General features: G+C 31.7%; 1 protein-coding gene across 1 annotated transcript; it reads right to left on the bottom strand.

Annotated features, from left to right (window-relative positions):
- Positions 1–11576: 11576 nt before the first annotated feature.
- LOC114173268 (disease resistance RPP13-like protein 4) lies at positions 11577–15493 on the bottom strand. Its single transcript, XM_028057543.1, has 2 exons — positions 13565–15493; positions 11577–12020 (listed from the first exon to the last, which is right to left on the bottom strand). Exons 1-2 carry the CDS (start codon positions 15133–15135, stop codon positions 11906–11908), a joined length of 1686 nt encoding a protein of 561 aa, XP_027913344.1. The 5' UTR covers positions 15136–15493; the 3' UTR covers positions 11577–11905.
- Between the last annotated feature and the right edge of the window lie 392 nt (positions 15494–15885).

Below are 15885 nucleotides of genomic sequence, written 5' to 3'. Positions count from 1 at the left end.
CCTTCGTGATCCTTACTTGGAATTCTTTTAAAATTACAAAATGAAATAGTTAACCCAGTGGTGGGGAGTGTTGTTAAAATATGTGGGGAGTACCAACAAATATTTTGGTAAACATAATTCCAAATGAAAAAGGGCACATACACCATTATTTGCACAAGATCATCACCTCACATTCATGTAAATGAAATTAAATAAAACTTCTCAAATGCTCAACATTCTTCGTGATCCTTACTTGGAATTCTTTTAAAATTATAAAATGAAATATTGAACCCAGATGTGGGGAGTGTTGTAAATATATGTGGGGAGTAACAACAAATATTTTGGTAAACAAATTTTCAAATGAAAAAGGAAATATACACCATTATCCGCACAAGATATCACCTCACATTCATGTAAATGAAATTAAATAAATGTTCTCAATTGCTCAACATTCCTTCATCATCCTTACTTGGAATACTTTCAAAATTACAAAATGAAATATTGAACCCAAAGGTGAGGAGTGTTGTTAAAATATGTGGGAAGTACCAGCAAATATTTTGGTCTACACATTTGAAATGAAAAATGGAATATACAAGTATCTGCACAAGATCATTACCTCACATACATGTAAATGAAATTAAATAAAACTTCTCAAATGCCCAACATTCCTTCATCATCCTTACTTGGAAGTCTTTTAAAATTACAAAAAGAAATACTGAACCCAAAGGTGGGGAGTGTTGACAAAATATGTGGGGAGTGGCATCAAACATTTTGGTGTACATATATCCATAATCAAAATGGTAGATACATCTTTACCCGCACAACATCATCTACTCACCTTCCTGTAAATGACCTTAAATAAAAGTTCCTAAATGCTCGACATTGATTCATCATCCTTACTTGGAATTCTTTTAAAATTAGAAAATGAAATACTAAACCCAGATGTGGGGAATGTTGTTAAAATATGTGGGGAGTACTAGCAAATATTTTGGTTTACAGATTTCCAAATAAAAAAGGGAACATACACCAGTATCTGCATAAGATCATCACCTCACATTCATGTTAATGAAATTAAATAAAACTTCTCAAATGCTCAATATTCCTTCTTCATCCTTACTTCAAAGCCTTTTAAAATTACAAAAAGAAATACCGAACCCAGAGGTGAGGAGTATTGTCAAAATATGTGGACAATGCCAGCAAATATTTTGGTCTACAAATTTCCAAATGAAAAATGATATATACACCATTATCTGCACAACATCATCACCTTACCTTCCTGTAAATGAACTTAAATAAAAGTTCCTAAATACTCAACATTCCTTTATCCTTCTTACTTGGAATTTCGTTTATATGTAAAAAAGAAATACTGAATGCAGAAGTGGGGAGTCTCCACAAAAAATATGGGGACTGACACCCAACATTTTGGTCTACACATTTCCAAATTAAATATGGCACATACATTTATGTTTCCATACTTTGGGTACCCTAGTCTTCAAAAACCCTGTATTGATGCTTCTATGATTATTTGTGCAAAAAGTTTCAAACAGAGCTTTCACTTCAAACCCAAATATGGTGGAAACGTCGCCGTGGATGACTACTAGTGCCCGCTGTGTTCTCCGACAACCACAACACTTCTTTGCTTCTCTCTGCCTCTTATTAGAGTTGTCAAAATGGGTCACCCGAGCCAACCCAGCTCGGCCCGCGACGAGTTGGTCACTTAGTGGGTCAACCCAACCCAGCTCACTTATTAACGAGCCAAAAAAATTAGAACCCGACCCGACCCACCACGGGTTGGCGGGTTAAACAGGTCGGCTCACTGACTCACTTAATTAAAAAAAAACACAATTTTTTTTCTTCAATCTCAAAAAGACTAAATTATAATTCCGATTAAAATCTAAATAAACTTCAATACAATCCAAATAAAATCCCAAATTATGTTAAACTCCAAATACAAACCAAAATCACAAAAATATAAATTACTATCTAACATCAAATCATTATTGTCACTTATCAAACTATACTATTAGAATCTTGAATAAATAAATCTACAACTCTTGAAATATCTTCTTTATCACCATCTACAATATATACATACATACATACATATATATATATATATATATATATATATATATAATGTAATATATATATATAATATAAATATGTAATATATATATAAAATATAATATATATATATATATATAAATAATATATATATATATATAATATAATATAATATAATATAATATATATATATATATATAATATATATATATATATATTAATTTAATATTTAAAATTGATTGGCGGGTTGGCTCATCAACCTGGCTCATCACGGGTTCAACTCGAATGAGCCGGGTTCTTAGTGGATTGGGTTCACTTTTAACCCGTACTAAAATTTGTAATTTTTTTTCAATCCAACCTGACCCGAACCCGTGATGAGCCGGGTTGGCTCGCGGGTTATAACCCATTTTGACAACTCTACCTTTTATCTCTCTCTTTCTTTGCTTCTCTAACAACAATGCCTTTTCTCTCTCTGTCGTTTTGCGTTTTCTCTCTAACACCAAATCTTTGATTTTGGAAAAATAAATTTGTGTAACTTCCGCACGTGCAGCAGTTTGCTTTGATTAAAACAAATTTAATGTAAAAATAAAAAAAGATGTGCCACGTCAACCATGTCAAAGTTGAGTTCAAAAAAATTTTCTGAATATCATTTTTGTAATTTAAAATACATTTTTTATTTATTTTAGATTGTATATTTCAGAATACAAAATAAACGATATAATCTGAACTATAAAAACAAAATAAAAAATCATTATAAATTACACGTTCAAAAATACAAAATTTACATTACAAAAAATTTATAGGAGTACAAATTGAAATTACAAATGTACAGGGAGAAATTGTCCTAAATGCGTCACCATCCAAACGGAAGTGATTTCTTATGTATATACAAAATTTATAAGCCCATTCTAGGATAAGATAAAAGAAATTCTATAACACTAATGCATTTTGTTACAAAAAAATAAAACTTGTCTCTGCAAATAGAATCATGTTTAGTATTAGCTTCTGCAAAAAGTTTATTTTTCTTTTCTGTAATTTATTTATATAAAAGTTAAATCGATTAATTTTTTTATTTATACAACAAAACCATGTTAGTGAACATGAAGATTTGATGGTGAGAAACCTTGCTGCCGTAAGCATGAAGAAATCACTCCAACATTGCTTCACAACTGATCCCTGCCTTATTGCTTAAGAAATTTTATTGCCTTGCTTACAAATTATTCCTTGCCATATTGGGCAACCTTTTGTCCTTGTTAACCCACACAACATTTGTCCTTGTTGCTTCTTCATACCATCCCTCTAAAATTTTCATCTTGCAGAGTTACAATATGACAGAGTTTGTGGTTGAATCTGTGCTTCATAATTTGAACTCACTCATCCAGAAGCAGTCGAAACCATTCGTGAGTTTTAATCAAGATCTGAGGAGGCTTGCCGTGTCATGTTCACTACTATCAAGCCTTTGCTTGAAGATGCTGAGGAGAAACAATTCTCACACACAGTAATTAGCAATTGGATGCAAAAGATAAACGATGCTGCTAACATGGTGGATGACATAATTGATGAGTGTGACTATGAAGCATTGAGGTCGGAGTACCGTGGGGTCAAAGGTTCTCTATCTGATAAGGTACAATGCTCTTGCTTATCCTCTTTTCAGCCCAAACATATTGTTTTTGGCTACAAAATTGCTAAGAAAATGAAAAGGATAAGTAAGAAATTAGTAGAAATTCTCGAAGAAGTAGAAAAGTTTCATTTGATTGGAACTGATAGGATTGCGATTGGTGGGAGAAGAGTGGAAGTGATTGAGGGGCCCCGAACTACCTCCTTCTGTGAACCACGAGTCTACGGAAGAGAACGGCATACAAATATGTATTTAATTGATTTGACTAGTAATCATGATGAATTTATGGATGTTTTATCGATTTATCGAATTGAAGGACCAAAAGGATTTGGTAAAACAACATTTGCTAAACTCATCTTCAATCATCCTCCGATGGTAGTTTACCACTTTGAGTTAAGAATTTGGGTGTGTAGGTTTATAGATTTCAATTTCAATTTTGAGAGAATTATTGAAGCTATCTTGGAAGCAGCTATTGGGTGTGACTGTGAGGACTTGGATCTAGACACAGTACAAAAAACACTTCAAAATCTTCTCCACGGAAAAAGATATTTGATTGTGTTGGATTTCGATTGGCATCGGAATTCCTTAGATGTTGACTGGCAGAGGTTGAAATCAGTATTGGCTTGTGGGAGAAAGGGTGCTTCCATTTTGGTCACCGCTCCTACCAGTGCGACAATTGCAAAATCGTGTTACATGTACCGTGAAGTGTACCAAATTGTACAAATAATTAATAAAGTGTATAAGTTCAGATATCAATTCACATTGTTTAGAAAAACTATGATTATTTACTAATTAAAGCACAGAATTTTAAAGTAATGAAAAGTTTTAATTTTTGTTTATAAAATAATAGTTCAATTATATTTTGGATCCTTTATGAATTTAGGAACTTTCAGTTAAGTCCCTATTAAATTTTTTATGAGTCATCGAAATTTTAAAAACTTTTCAATCAAATCCCTACCATTAGTTTCTTTTATTACTTATATGACGTGACAGCTATCTTGTAGTGTCATCATGCTTAAATATCGCCACATAATATATCGTTACAAACTACCATAATGATAAAGATATCTCTCAAGGATTTGCGGTTGTATTTATTTAAAATTATTCTAAAAACTAATAAAAATTATAAATTTATAAAATATAAAATTAAAAAAAATAAAAAAAATAATATTAAGAAAAAATTATAAATTATACATTTATAAAATTATGAAATATAACATAAAAAATATAAACTTTTATGATTTTATAATTTTACAATTTTATAATTTAATGATTTTAAAATTTTATTAATATTTAATTTGTATTAGCTTTAAGAATAATTTTATGTAAGTACATTTAGAAAGTCTTGATTGAGATCCTCGTCATTACCATAATTTACAACTATGTATTATACGGTAATATGTGTGGCAATACAAGATAATTAGCATATAGTTAACAGAAAAATATAATGGCAGAGACTCAATTTAAAAATTTGGTTGATGATTCAATAGATCATAAAAATTAAATAGAGATACAAATAAAAATTTCCAAAATCTATTGAGAATTAAAAAATAAATAAATAGTTTGAATCATTCTTTCTTCTTCCCTGGAAAAACTGTCATCGTGAAAATTAAGAGAATCAATAAGAAGTTTGACATCATTCTTTCTTAACATGTGAATTATGCAGTAGTCTATTTATCCTTTATCTCAAACAAGAAAACTAATTCTTAGTGTAGTCCAAAAATCAACTCACTAGAGGAAAAATCCAAAGTGTCCATTTTGCATCCGGAGTCATAGACTCGGATAAGTTGATATTAATTGCGGTGATGCTAATATTTAAAAATTATAAATTAATGTTTTTTTTATTATTAAGAAATGAAGTATGCATTTAATATTTCGTCTAGTCGGTATAAAATTCTAATATATCTCCTTAAACCGAGTCATATACAATTTGTGTGTAGAACTAAATATTTAATATTGACCAAATAGGGATGAACAATATATTCAATAAGCAATAAATTTTATTATAAATAAATTTTAATTTATATCTCTGATATCATGTTAAAAAGTAAAATTTAAGTCCACTTCAATCTCACAAAATTAGTTTGTAATGAGATTTACACTCACTTATATATTATAATTCGCTTTATGTCTAATGGAGATGAGATCTCAACCGAAACAATACTTCTTATATCCATGTAAATTTTGTCTCTTATAAATATGAAGAAACTATTTTATTACTTTTTCAAATTTTTTATTCTATTTTTTTATTATTCACTACAAATACTATAATAGTGGAATTACTATTATAGAGTCAAACAAAAGATTTTGAGCTAACATCATTGAAGAAAAACAAAAATTCATTCTATTTATTAGTTATTAGAATATCTAAATTTTCTTTTTCTTTAGTAAAATCAGAAAACATTAAACATAAAAACAAATTAGAGAAAGTTATAAGTAAGTAATACCAGGTGAGAATAATAAGATTTCTCTTTTATCATTTACCTAAGAATCACTAAGACCAACTTTTGTCCCTACCGACTCAAAAAATCTTTATACACCTCCATTATCATTGGAAAGACTGACACCGCACAGAAACTATCTACCTGAGATTGTCCCGGCCCGTAACTCTTGGCAAAAGGTTAGAATATTGATAGCAAAAGAAATCCATTTCCTTACGGTGAAGTGTGAAAAATTGCAAATTTTAAAACTTTTTTTATATTTTGATTATAATATCAATTTGGCAAAGGGAATATTCTAATAACATTTAATTGTCAAATTCATCCTTTAGCAAACACAGGCTATTTGCCCTGGACCAAGCTAAGTAATGACCTCAATTATATATTCCTAAAAGAAATTAAATTAATTCAAATAAAACTGATTTGAATTTATCGAATTAAAATTCTTGCTTTTATAAACTAACTTTATATTAAAATTTAAATCATATTAAAAAGTTTAAATCAAATGAATTTAAATTAAATTCAATCTATTTTATAAGATTTATAATGATATGCTTTGGATAAAGTTCATGCGCATCCCTAATTGAAGGACGATATTCAACAAAACGGGAGACAAGAAATAAAGTTATGGATCACCAGGCTGCTTCATTCGACGTAAACAATATTTTCACATTATTATTATTAGGATAAAGTGTATCCTTCTCCGATCCAATTTTAAAATAGATAACATGTAAACTAATAACACTGACAAAAAATTATATGTATTTGCAAAGCATCTTTTAAACCACTGATTTTTCTTGTAATTTATTTTACTTGAGAAAGCACATAGGAAACAATTTGGCAGTTTATTTTTCCTTTCAGTGATTTATTAAAATAAAAATTACATTGATTAATTTATTTATTCATATAACAAAAATCATCCTATAATTTATTTATGTAACAAAACTTATTCTGTAATTTATTTATTTTAACAAAAACATGATAAGATTTGACTGAGTAACCTTGCTATACCTCAAGCATGCAGCAGCTTCCGCATCTACAAGCTGCTCCAACATTACTTCACAAGAGATCCCTGCCTTACTGTTTAAGAAACCTTGGCGTGCTTACGAATTATTCCTCGCCTTAGATGACAACATTTTAACATGTTAGCCCACACAAATTTTGTCCTTGTTACCCTTTTCCTTGTCGCTTCGTACAATCCCTCGTCCATTTCCATCTTGCAGAGTAACAATATGACAGAGTTTGTGGTTGAATCTGTGCTTCACAATTTGAGCACATTAGAGGAGTTCAAACCATTTGGGGTTTTTCATCCAGAGCTGAGGGGGCTTGCCCGCATGCTCACTACTATCAAGGCTTCGCTTGAAGATGCTGAGGAGAAACAATTCTCAGACCAAGATGTTAAAAATTGGCTGCGAAAGATAAATGGTGCTGTTAACATGGTGGATGACATTATTGATGAGTTTGCCTATGAAGATTTGGTCGATTTGGTGGGGGAGTCCCGATCAGACAAGGTACAACTTTGCTTATCCATTATTCCGAATATTGTTTTTGGTTTCAAAATGGCTGGGAAACTAAATAGGATAAATGAGAGGTTAATAAAAGTAGTCAAAGAAAAGAATAAGTTTCAATTGAGTGAGATTGGGATGATTGCTGGGAGAATCCAAACTACCATTTTCTTTAGAAAACCACGAGTCTACGGAAGGGAGGAGGATAAAAATAGACTTTTAAACTATTTGAATGGTTTGGAGGATGATTTATCGATCTATCCAATTGAAGGTCCAGACGGAATTGGAAAAACAACATTTGTTAAACTCATCTACGATCATCCGTGGGTAGTCAACAACTTTGAGTTAAGAATTTGGGCATGTGGTTTTTCGGATTTCAGTTTGAAGGGAATGATAGAAGCTATCATCAAAGCAGCTCTTGGGTGTGACTGTGAAAACTTGGATCTAGAGCTAGTACCGAAACAACTTCAATACCTTCTCCAAAAAAAGCGATATTTGCTTGTTTTGGATTTCGTATTATATTCAGAGGATCAGAACTATGATACCTTTCAATATAACTGGCAGAAATTGAAATCAGTATTGGCTTGTGGGGGAAAGGGTGCTTCCATTTTGGTCACCACTCGTCTTTCAATAGTCTCAGAAATCATGGGAACAGTTCCTCCTCATAAATTTTGTAAATTATCAGAGTTATCTCACAATGATTGTTGGAAATTGTTTAAACGACAAGTCTTTGAAAAGAATGAGCCAAAACCGTCTGAGCTTGCGGTAATAGGGAAGGAGATAGTACAAAATTGTCGGGGAGTGCCTCTTGCAGCAAAAGTACTAGGTGGTCTTTTACACTTCAGCAGAGAGGAAAAACAGTGGTTGAATGTCAAGGAAAGCAGCATTTGGAGTTTACCACACGCTGAAAACTCTATTGTAACTCCTGCCCTGATATTAAGTTACTTGAACCTACCAATAAGACTCAAAAAGTGTTTTGCTTATTGTGCAATATTTCCCAAAGGTGAAACAATAACGAAGGCATATTTAATTGAGCTTTGGATGACTAATGGATTCATTTCATCTTATGATACGTTAAATGTTAAGGAAGTTGGTGATGATGTGTGGAATGAACTATATAGGAGATCATTTTTTCAGGATATTGAGATAGATGAATTTGGAAACATTACAGGTTTCAAGATGCATGATCTTGTTATTGATCTTGCAACCTTTGTTGCAAAAGATATAGAATGTGTGATAGGTGACTCTAGAGTAACTTATTCGTCTGCTATCAGCCATCTCTCAGATTATAGACGGAGAATTGAATTGAATTCAATTGGGTTGCAGCAAATAAAATCTTTGAGGACTTATCTAATACCAAATCAATACAGTGATAAACTTTTTTCAAATGTATTGAAATGTCAATATTTGCGAGTACTTCAGCTAAGACTAAAGAGAGAATTGTCACCTTCAATCGGAGATTTGAAGCATTTAAGGTACTTGAATCTTTCCAAGAGTGACTTCAAAACTCTTCCAGAAATCCTGTGTAAGCTGTGGAATTTGCAAATCTTGAAATTAGATTACTGCAAACATCTCCAAAAGTTGCCCCACAGTTTGACAGACTTAAGATATCTTGAAAAGCTATCTTTTAAGGGTAGCCACAAACTATCAAGCTTGCCTCCTCAGATGGGGAAGTTGAGTTCCCTGAGGAGTTTAACCTCGTACTTTGTTGGCAACGAAAGAGGGTTCCGTTTGGGAGAATTGGGAGGAATGAGTCTGAGAGGAGATCTTGAGATGAAGCATCTGGGAAGAGTGAAGAGTGTAGAGGATGCGATGGAAGCGAAAATGTCAGGTAAGAGATTGAAGGAGTTGAGGTTGTCATGGGACAGAAATGAAGAGACCAAATTAGGAGAAGATGTTGAGGAGATTCTTGAAGTGCTTCGACCTGATACCCAACAGCTTGTGAGTTTGACGGTAACAGGATACAGAGGTGGGCGTTTCCCTCGGTGGGTGTTCAGTGGTTCTCTGAAGAAATTGGAGATTGAAAGATGCAGAGAGTTGAAAGGTTTGCAGGAGGGTTTAGAATCCATGACTGCCCTGCAATGGTTGAGATTATATGATCTTCCAAATCTTGAATCCTTGCCTGATTGCTTTCAACAACTTTCCTCTCTTCGCCGATTAGCTATTGGTTTCTGTTGCAAGTTGATGAGCCTTCCAAACAGCCTCAGAGACAAGAGGCTGGAAAGATTGGATATTTACGCTTGCCCTGCCTTAGAGGACCTACTCTGTGATTGCTCAACAAGCCTTTCTGTTTGCCAACTTAGAGTGGACGGTCGTCTTATTTTAAACAAGGTAAAACTATCACTTTCCCTTACCAAATTCATTAGTCTCGGTTTAAATTACAAGTTTTATTATAATTTCTTCTGTTTAACCAAGTTTACAAAATTTAATATCATTTTTATTGGCTAAATTCAACAAGCTAAAGTAAATAATATTAATTATGTAAACTGAGAATAAGAAGTAATTTGATATGTCCTAGCAAATATTTGAAGGGATCGAACTCAATATATTTATTAACTTATCAAACAAAAAATAAACTAAAAAAAAGTTAAACTTATCCTTTATAATAAGTAGTATGTACATATTCTTACCCGGATTTGGGTTTTCTGATTCATTTACAGGTGAAAGAAGGCCTTTACCCTTGTCAAATTTAAGTGCAGATTCTTTTGATGTCTTTACTCTAAATCATTGTGATCTCATACTAAAGACGGTTTATTTAGGGGAATGTAAGTAGTGTTATGTTTAGGCAGATACTCTACCACTTGTATTATATGGTGTTCTTACTTAATTGTTTTAACAATTTTTTCTTATTTTGTTTTCTTAGTTTTATGTATAGAAAATATTTATGTCTAATTGAGAACGTGTGCGTTATGTATATAACTGTTTGGTATAATACAATTGCTTTCATTCATCCTTGATTATCAACGAACCTAACAACTGGCACCGTATGTGGAGACGTGAGGAAGAAAGTCAAGAAATGCAAGGTTTAAAGACATGATCATTAAGTTTGATATTGAGAAGTTTTTTATGGTTAAATTGGTACTGTCTAGGAACGTCTCGAGTCTAATTATACTCATTTTAATGCTTAAGAAATAGAATAATGGACCAATTTGATACGTAAATGACATTGGGTGGGACTTTAGGACCTTGAAAATCAAATTTCATGTGACTATAGTGTCTAAGGCGCTGGCTCCATCTAGATACTATTGGGCACTCAAGGCGCTATCTAAGTATTATTCGAGCTTCTTCCTACACCTCCAAACATTTATAATGTACTTAAAAAGAAAATTCAATCCTCAGTGTAATTATATTTTTATATTTTGTAATGGATCCACTTCAAGTTTTTTATTTTAACATATCGACATTCAGTAACTTATTTTATTTTATATCCGATACTTTATTTTTTTTTTTCAATTAATGTCTATATCCAATGTTATAATTCTTTTTATTTATGGATGTCTATCCAATATTTAATTTTGTTTTATTGACATCTGATATTTAATTTTATTTTACGGATATCGATATTGTAACTTCATTTTCTTTTTGTTACCGGATCAACATATTATATATATATATATATATATATATATAGATTTTAACGTACTGTATATAATACTTTTTAAATATATGTTAAATGAGTATCGGCATTTATAATAAAAAAATAATAAAGAAAAAATACAGTGTCAAATGTCAACATAATATTTTTTAAATATATGTTAACTGAATATCGACATTTGTAATAAAAAAATAATAAAGAAAAAATATAGTGTCAATGTCAACATACGTAAAATAAAATAAGGTATTGAATGTCAATATTCATTAAAAAAAAAATTGGAGTGGGTGAATTAGAAAAGATAATAATGTAGTTAATTTTAATCGAAGAAAAAAGTTGAAATTTTAAAATTTTTTTGAGATACAATAGAAGTGGTTGGAACCGCAGGAAGAAACCCCTGCGAGAAAGAAGAAAAATATTCCTCTAAGCCTCCTAAACCACACACCACTCCACCTAACCCCACAACGTTAATTTCCTCTTTTTCTCCTTTCTTCACTTCTTCTCTGCTCCACCACCGTCAAACTAAGATCTTGCTTGCTCTCCTTTCTTCGTAAGTCACGTTTCTCCTCTGCTCCTCACCACTCTTTCTTTGTTTGCTTTCTCGCACAAGCTGGAATAGTGAAGCTAGATCAAAGCATAGAAAGAAGAGGAGGAGAGTAATCCAATTAGAGATTTAAGGCCAATTTGAATGAAGCGTTATGTGCAACAACTACCGCAGAATGTGTAAGCAGCAAGGATATCTGGTATTGTGGGCAGTTGTAGGGCATATTAGATTATCCTTGATCCATGGCGCAAAGAAAATGCAGAAGCTAACAATGAATAATCTGAAAGAGATTGAGACCGAGAGAAAAGAGAAACGATACTTCTTTATTAAATAGAAGAAAAGTGAACAACATAAATGTACAAACGGAAAACAGATACAAAGACCAATAAATAGAAAACAGAAAGTGAAAAACGCGGGCACCAAAGGAAAAGCGCTTAAGCGAAGAACTAGACGTTCAAGCGAAAACACCATAGAATTTGTGTATTTTTTATTTTTGTTACTTTCTTGTCCACTAATGTTGGAAAAATATAAATAGATAGATGAAATATTAGGATGCATCAATTCTTCAACAATTTGTATTAAGTATTCATGTCTCCGTACATGATATTTTATTTATCGATATTTATTAATGAAGTATCTATTAAATATATTTGATTTTAATTTGGATTCACACCAAAATAATCATATATTTTTTATGTTTTAAAAAAAATTATTTACTTTTTAATATATTTATATCACGTGTTATGCTCTATTATTTTCAAAATCAACATATCGTCGAATCTGATACATCTCATATCCAATACACATATTGTATTCGTAAATCATAGACAAAATATAAATATGGTGACAAATTGTGGATACAATTTTAAATATTCTAATAATGTCAGAAACAAAAAGAAATGGAAAAATCAATATTGATTCTACCGATTTGAATCACCACTTTTGTTTATTTGCTTAGGAGTTCTTATTTTCCTTAATAATTGACTTTATTGTAATTTATGTCTCTTCAAACTCTTACCACCATTCTCTTCTTCATCTATTTTCTTTCCATTTTATCCTTTTGATTCCTCCATCATCTCATAATAACAAAATATACAAAAAATATTATAGTCAATATCAATCCACGGACTTGACTATCATTGTAACTTTAATTCACAAAATAAGTGAATTGTTCCTGAAGTTTTGTAAGTTTGTTAACTCACTTTAAAAAAATCTGTATCGAGTAGATTAAATTCATTAAATTTATGCTGTGTTTAACTCAATTTTCATTATGATCATCATTCCAAGAAACTCAGAAAAAAAAAAAAAAACATATTCTCCGAAAGAGTTTGCTCCATCGGCTAAGAACAAACTTATGTTTAAGGTCATTTAATAATAGTGGTACGTGGATTATATTTTTGATAATAATTTTTTATCAGAATTATATATATATATATATATATATATATATATTTATTTATTTTTTTATTTATTGAAACAATAAGGGTCTCAGTCTCATGTATAAAGATACTTTTGAGAGATAATATGTACGATAGTAATTTACGTGAACAAAAAAAAAAAACTGTAGATAGGGTCATGCATTTAAAACATGTTGAATATATCTACAACTTAGACATGCTCTAAATTCTCTACATTTTGATACTATATGAAAGCAATTATATACAATTGTGCAAATAGCATTATAACATGAGGTACTTTCAGCTCCTTTCATTATGTCCCCATTCAAAGTGCGCATAGTTTCGAACATGTTTTATTTCTACATACCATAATGAAGGAAACAACATTTGCAAATTTTCTAGGTCAACATTCAAATGTTTTAGGTACCTGAGACGCAAGATCTTCAACCAGTGGAGAGTGTCATAAATTTTTCCATGATCCATTCTGTTTAGTTTCCCTCCCGATATATTTAGCTCTTTCAATGACAAGGGTACTTTGTGAGGCATCAACCATTCTGGAAAGTTCTGTCCAGGAAAACCTTCAACATGCAACTTTTCCAAGTTTGGAGGCAAAATTATCTTAACATCAGTGTGCATTGAAGTAGACACACCCCATGATATTTTGAGATGATGAAGAGTTGATAAATCTTTTAAGCTCTCAAAATCTCCCTCTTCGATAACACCCTCACGTGCAATATGTATGCTAAGTTGCTCTAGTTTTTTCAGATTTTCAAGATCTGATATTTTGTAAGGAGTCTTGCTAGAACTGTCTATTACAAGTCCCTTTAGTACTTGAAGCTCAGTCAACTTCTCAATACCCTTTGGCATTCGTTCCAACAAGTAACACTGAGACAAATTCAAATGTTTGAGCTTTTTCAATGATGCAATATCGTTGGGTAAGGTTTCTAGATTGTGACAAGCTTTGAGATCTAGAGTTTCTAGGCTCTCGAGTTCAAAAATGTTTGTTGGAAGATTAGATATTCTTGATATCCCTCGAAGGCTAAGATACTTCAAGTACTCGTGATCTATCAACTCCTTTAGGAATTCTTCACTCTCCACTTCAATATGATGCGAAGAAGAATGTTGCAACCAACGACCAAGATGAAGCACCTCCAAATGCTTCATTTTGGCCATCCATTGGAATCCAAATTTAACATAACTTGTATTGACATTAAAAATGGATCTCCAATGATTAGACTCAAAACCAAGTTCATCACTTAGTTTAGCTTCTCGTTGGTCAAGAATTAAGTTACTGTACGAAGTATCATTAGCATGAACTGATGAGACTATCTGTGAATAAATTCCAAAAGGTTGGTTCTTATCATTTTGTGACAATATGCTATTACGAACCCAAGGATTAACTTTAAATTTATTCACATGGGGACATTTTCCTTGACGATGTGGTACAACTAGGTTACAATGCAAAAGCTCGACAAACACATCCTCACCATCTTCCTCTCCGTCGATGTCACCCATCCCCATCCACCATGTGAAAATATTTCTTTTACTTGTGATGGCATTTTTAGGGAAAGATAAGAGAGACAAGAAGCCACGTTTATGACAAAGATGACCAAGGTTTTGATAATTTACCTTGTACTCTTCAATGTTCTGAAGTTGGCTTGAAGGGGGTGCTCTATTCACGTCTTGAAATGGTTTGCTTGATGACTTGGTAGCTTCTATAGCCTCACGTGGCAACAACTTTTGAGTTGAATCCATTATTTTCTTGCAGAGTTTTTCCTTGTCTTCCATCAACTTACGTATGTTGGACTTGCGAATATAGCCATCCACCAGGGCTAATGTGTCAAGGAGTTCTTCTTCGTTTTTCTTCACCAAAGAAAACACATCCTTAATGTTAATCAACACAGACTTCAAATCGTCCAAATTTGCTTGTTGTTCGACTTTCCTCAAACGCTTCAAGAGTAAAGGGATTGCTTTCATGGGATTTGTTCGAATAGACATTTTGTTTTTCTGCAACAAGATTAGGGGATGAAGTGAGGGAAGATTTTCAAAGTTTAAAAGAATTGATGAAAGAAACAATGTGTTTGCAACAAGGATGCAGGATTGAGAGATTGAGTTGATGCGAAACTGATGAAAGAGCCACGGTATATATAACTTTAACAAAATATAAGTTATACATCAAATTAAACTCATCATCACTTGGAAAATGGTGAAAGAATGATATCTTTTCTTGGTTTACTTAGCCAAGAAATTATTCCCATAGACAATGACAAGAAGGAATACAAGAAACAAGGTTGACATATTCTTTTCTTCCTAGGAAAAACTGCCACAGACTTTGACAAGTAAATTAATAGAACCCAAATAAAAATTTATATCTATCCTTTGCTTCACAAAGCAATCCATTTCTTGAGGATGAAGTATGGAAGAATACCAATTTTAAAACTTTCTTTATATTGTGATTATAATATCAATTTGGTAAAGTGAATGTTCTTACAACTTTCCTTTACTTGATTCAGTCTTTCAGCATCAATTTCTTACATCTATGATTTCCAAAAAAAATCCAAAAAATGAATGGTTGATATAGTCATGTAAAAAAAAAAGGTTAAGATTGTTAGATCAGAAGCACCGAATCCATGCATTTAAATATGAAGATACAAGACTATCAAACTTTAAAATAAAAATGAAAATCTAAATCGTGTTATAATTTAAGAATAAAATCATAATTAATTCATATTTTAAAGCAATGGTGCT

This window comes from Vigna unguiculata, chromosome 2 (assembly GCF_004118075.2).
Source record: "Vigna unguiculata cultivar IT97K-499-35 chromosome 2, ASM411807v1, whole genome shotgun sequence".
NCBI classification, from domain to species: Eukaryota; Viridiplantae; Streptophyta; class Magnoliopsida; order Fabales; family Fabaceae; genus Vigna; species Vigna unguiculata.
This window is presented reverse-complemented; position numbering and strand designations above follow the sequence as displayed.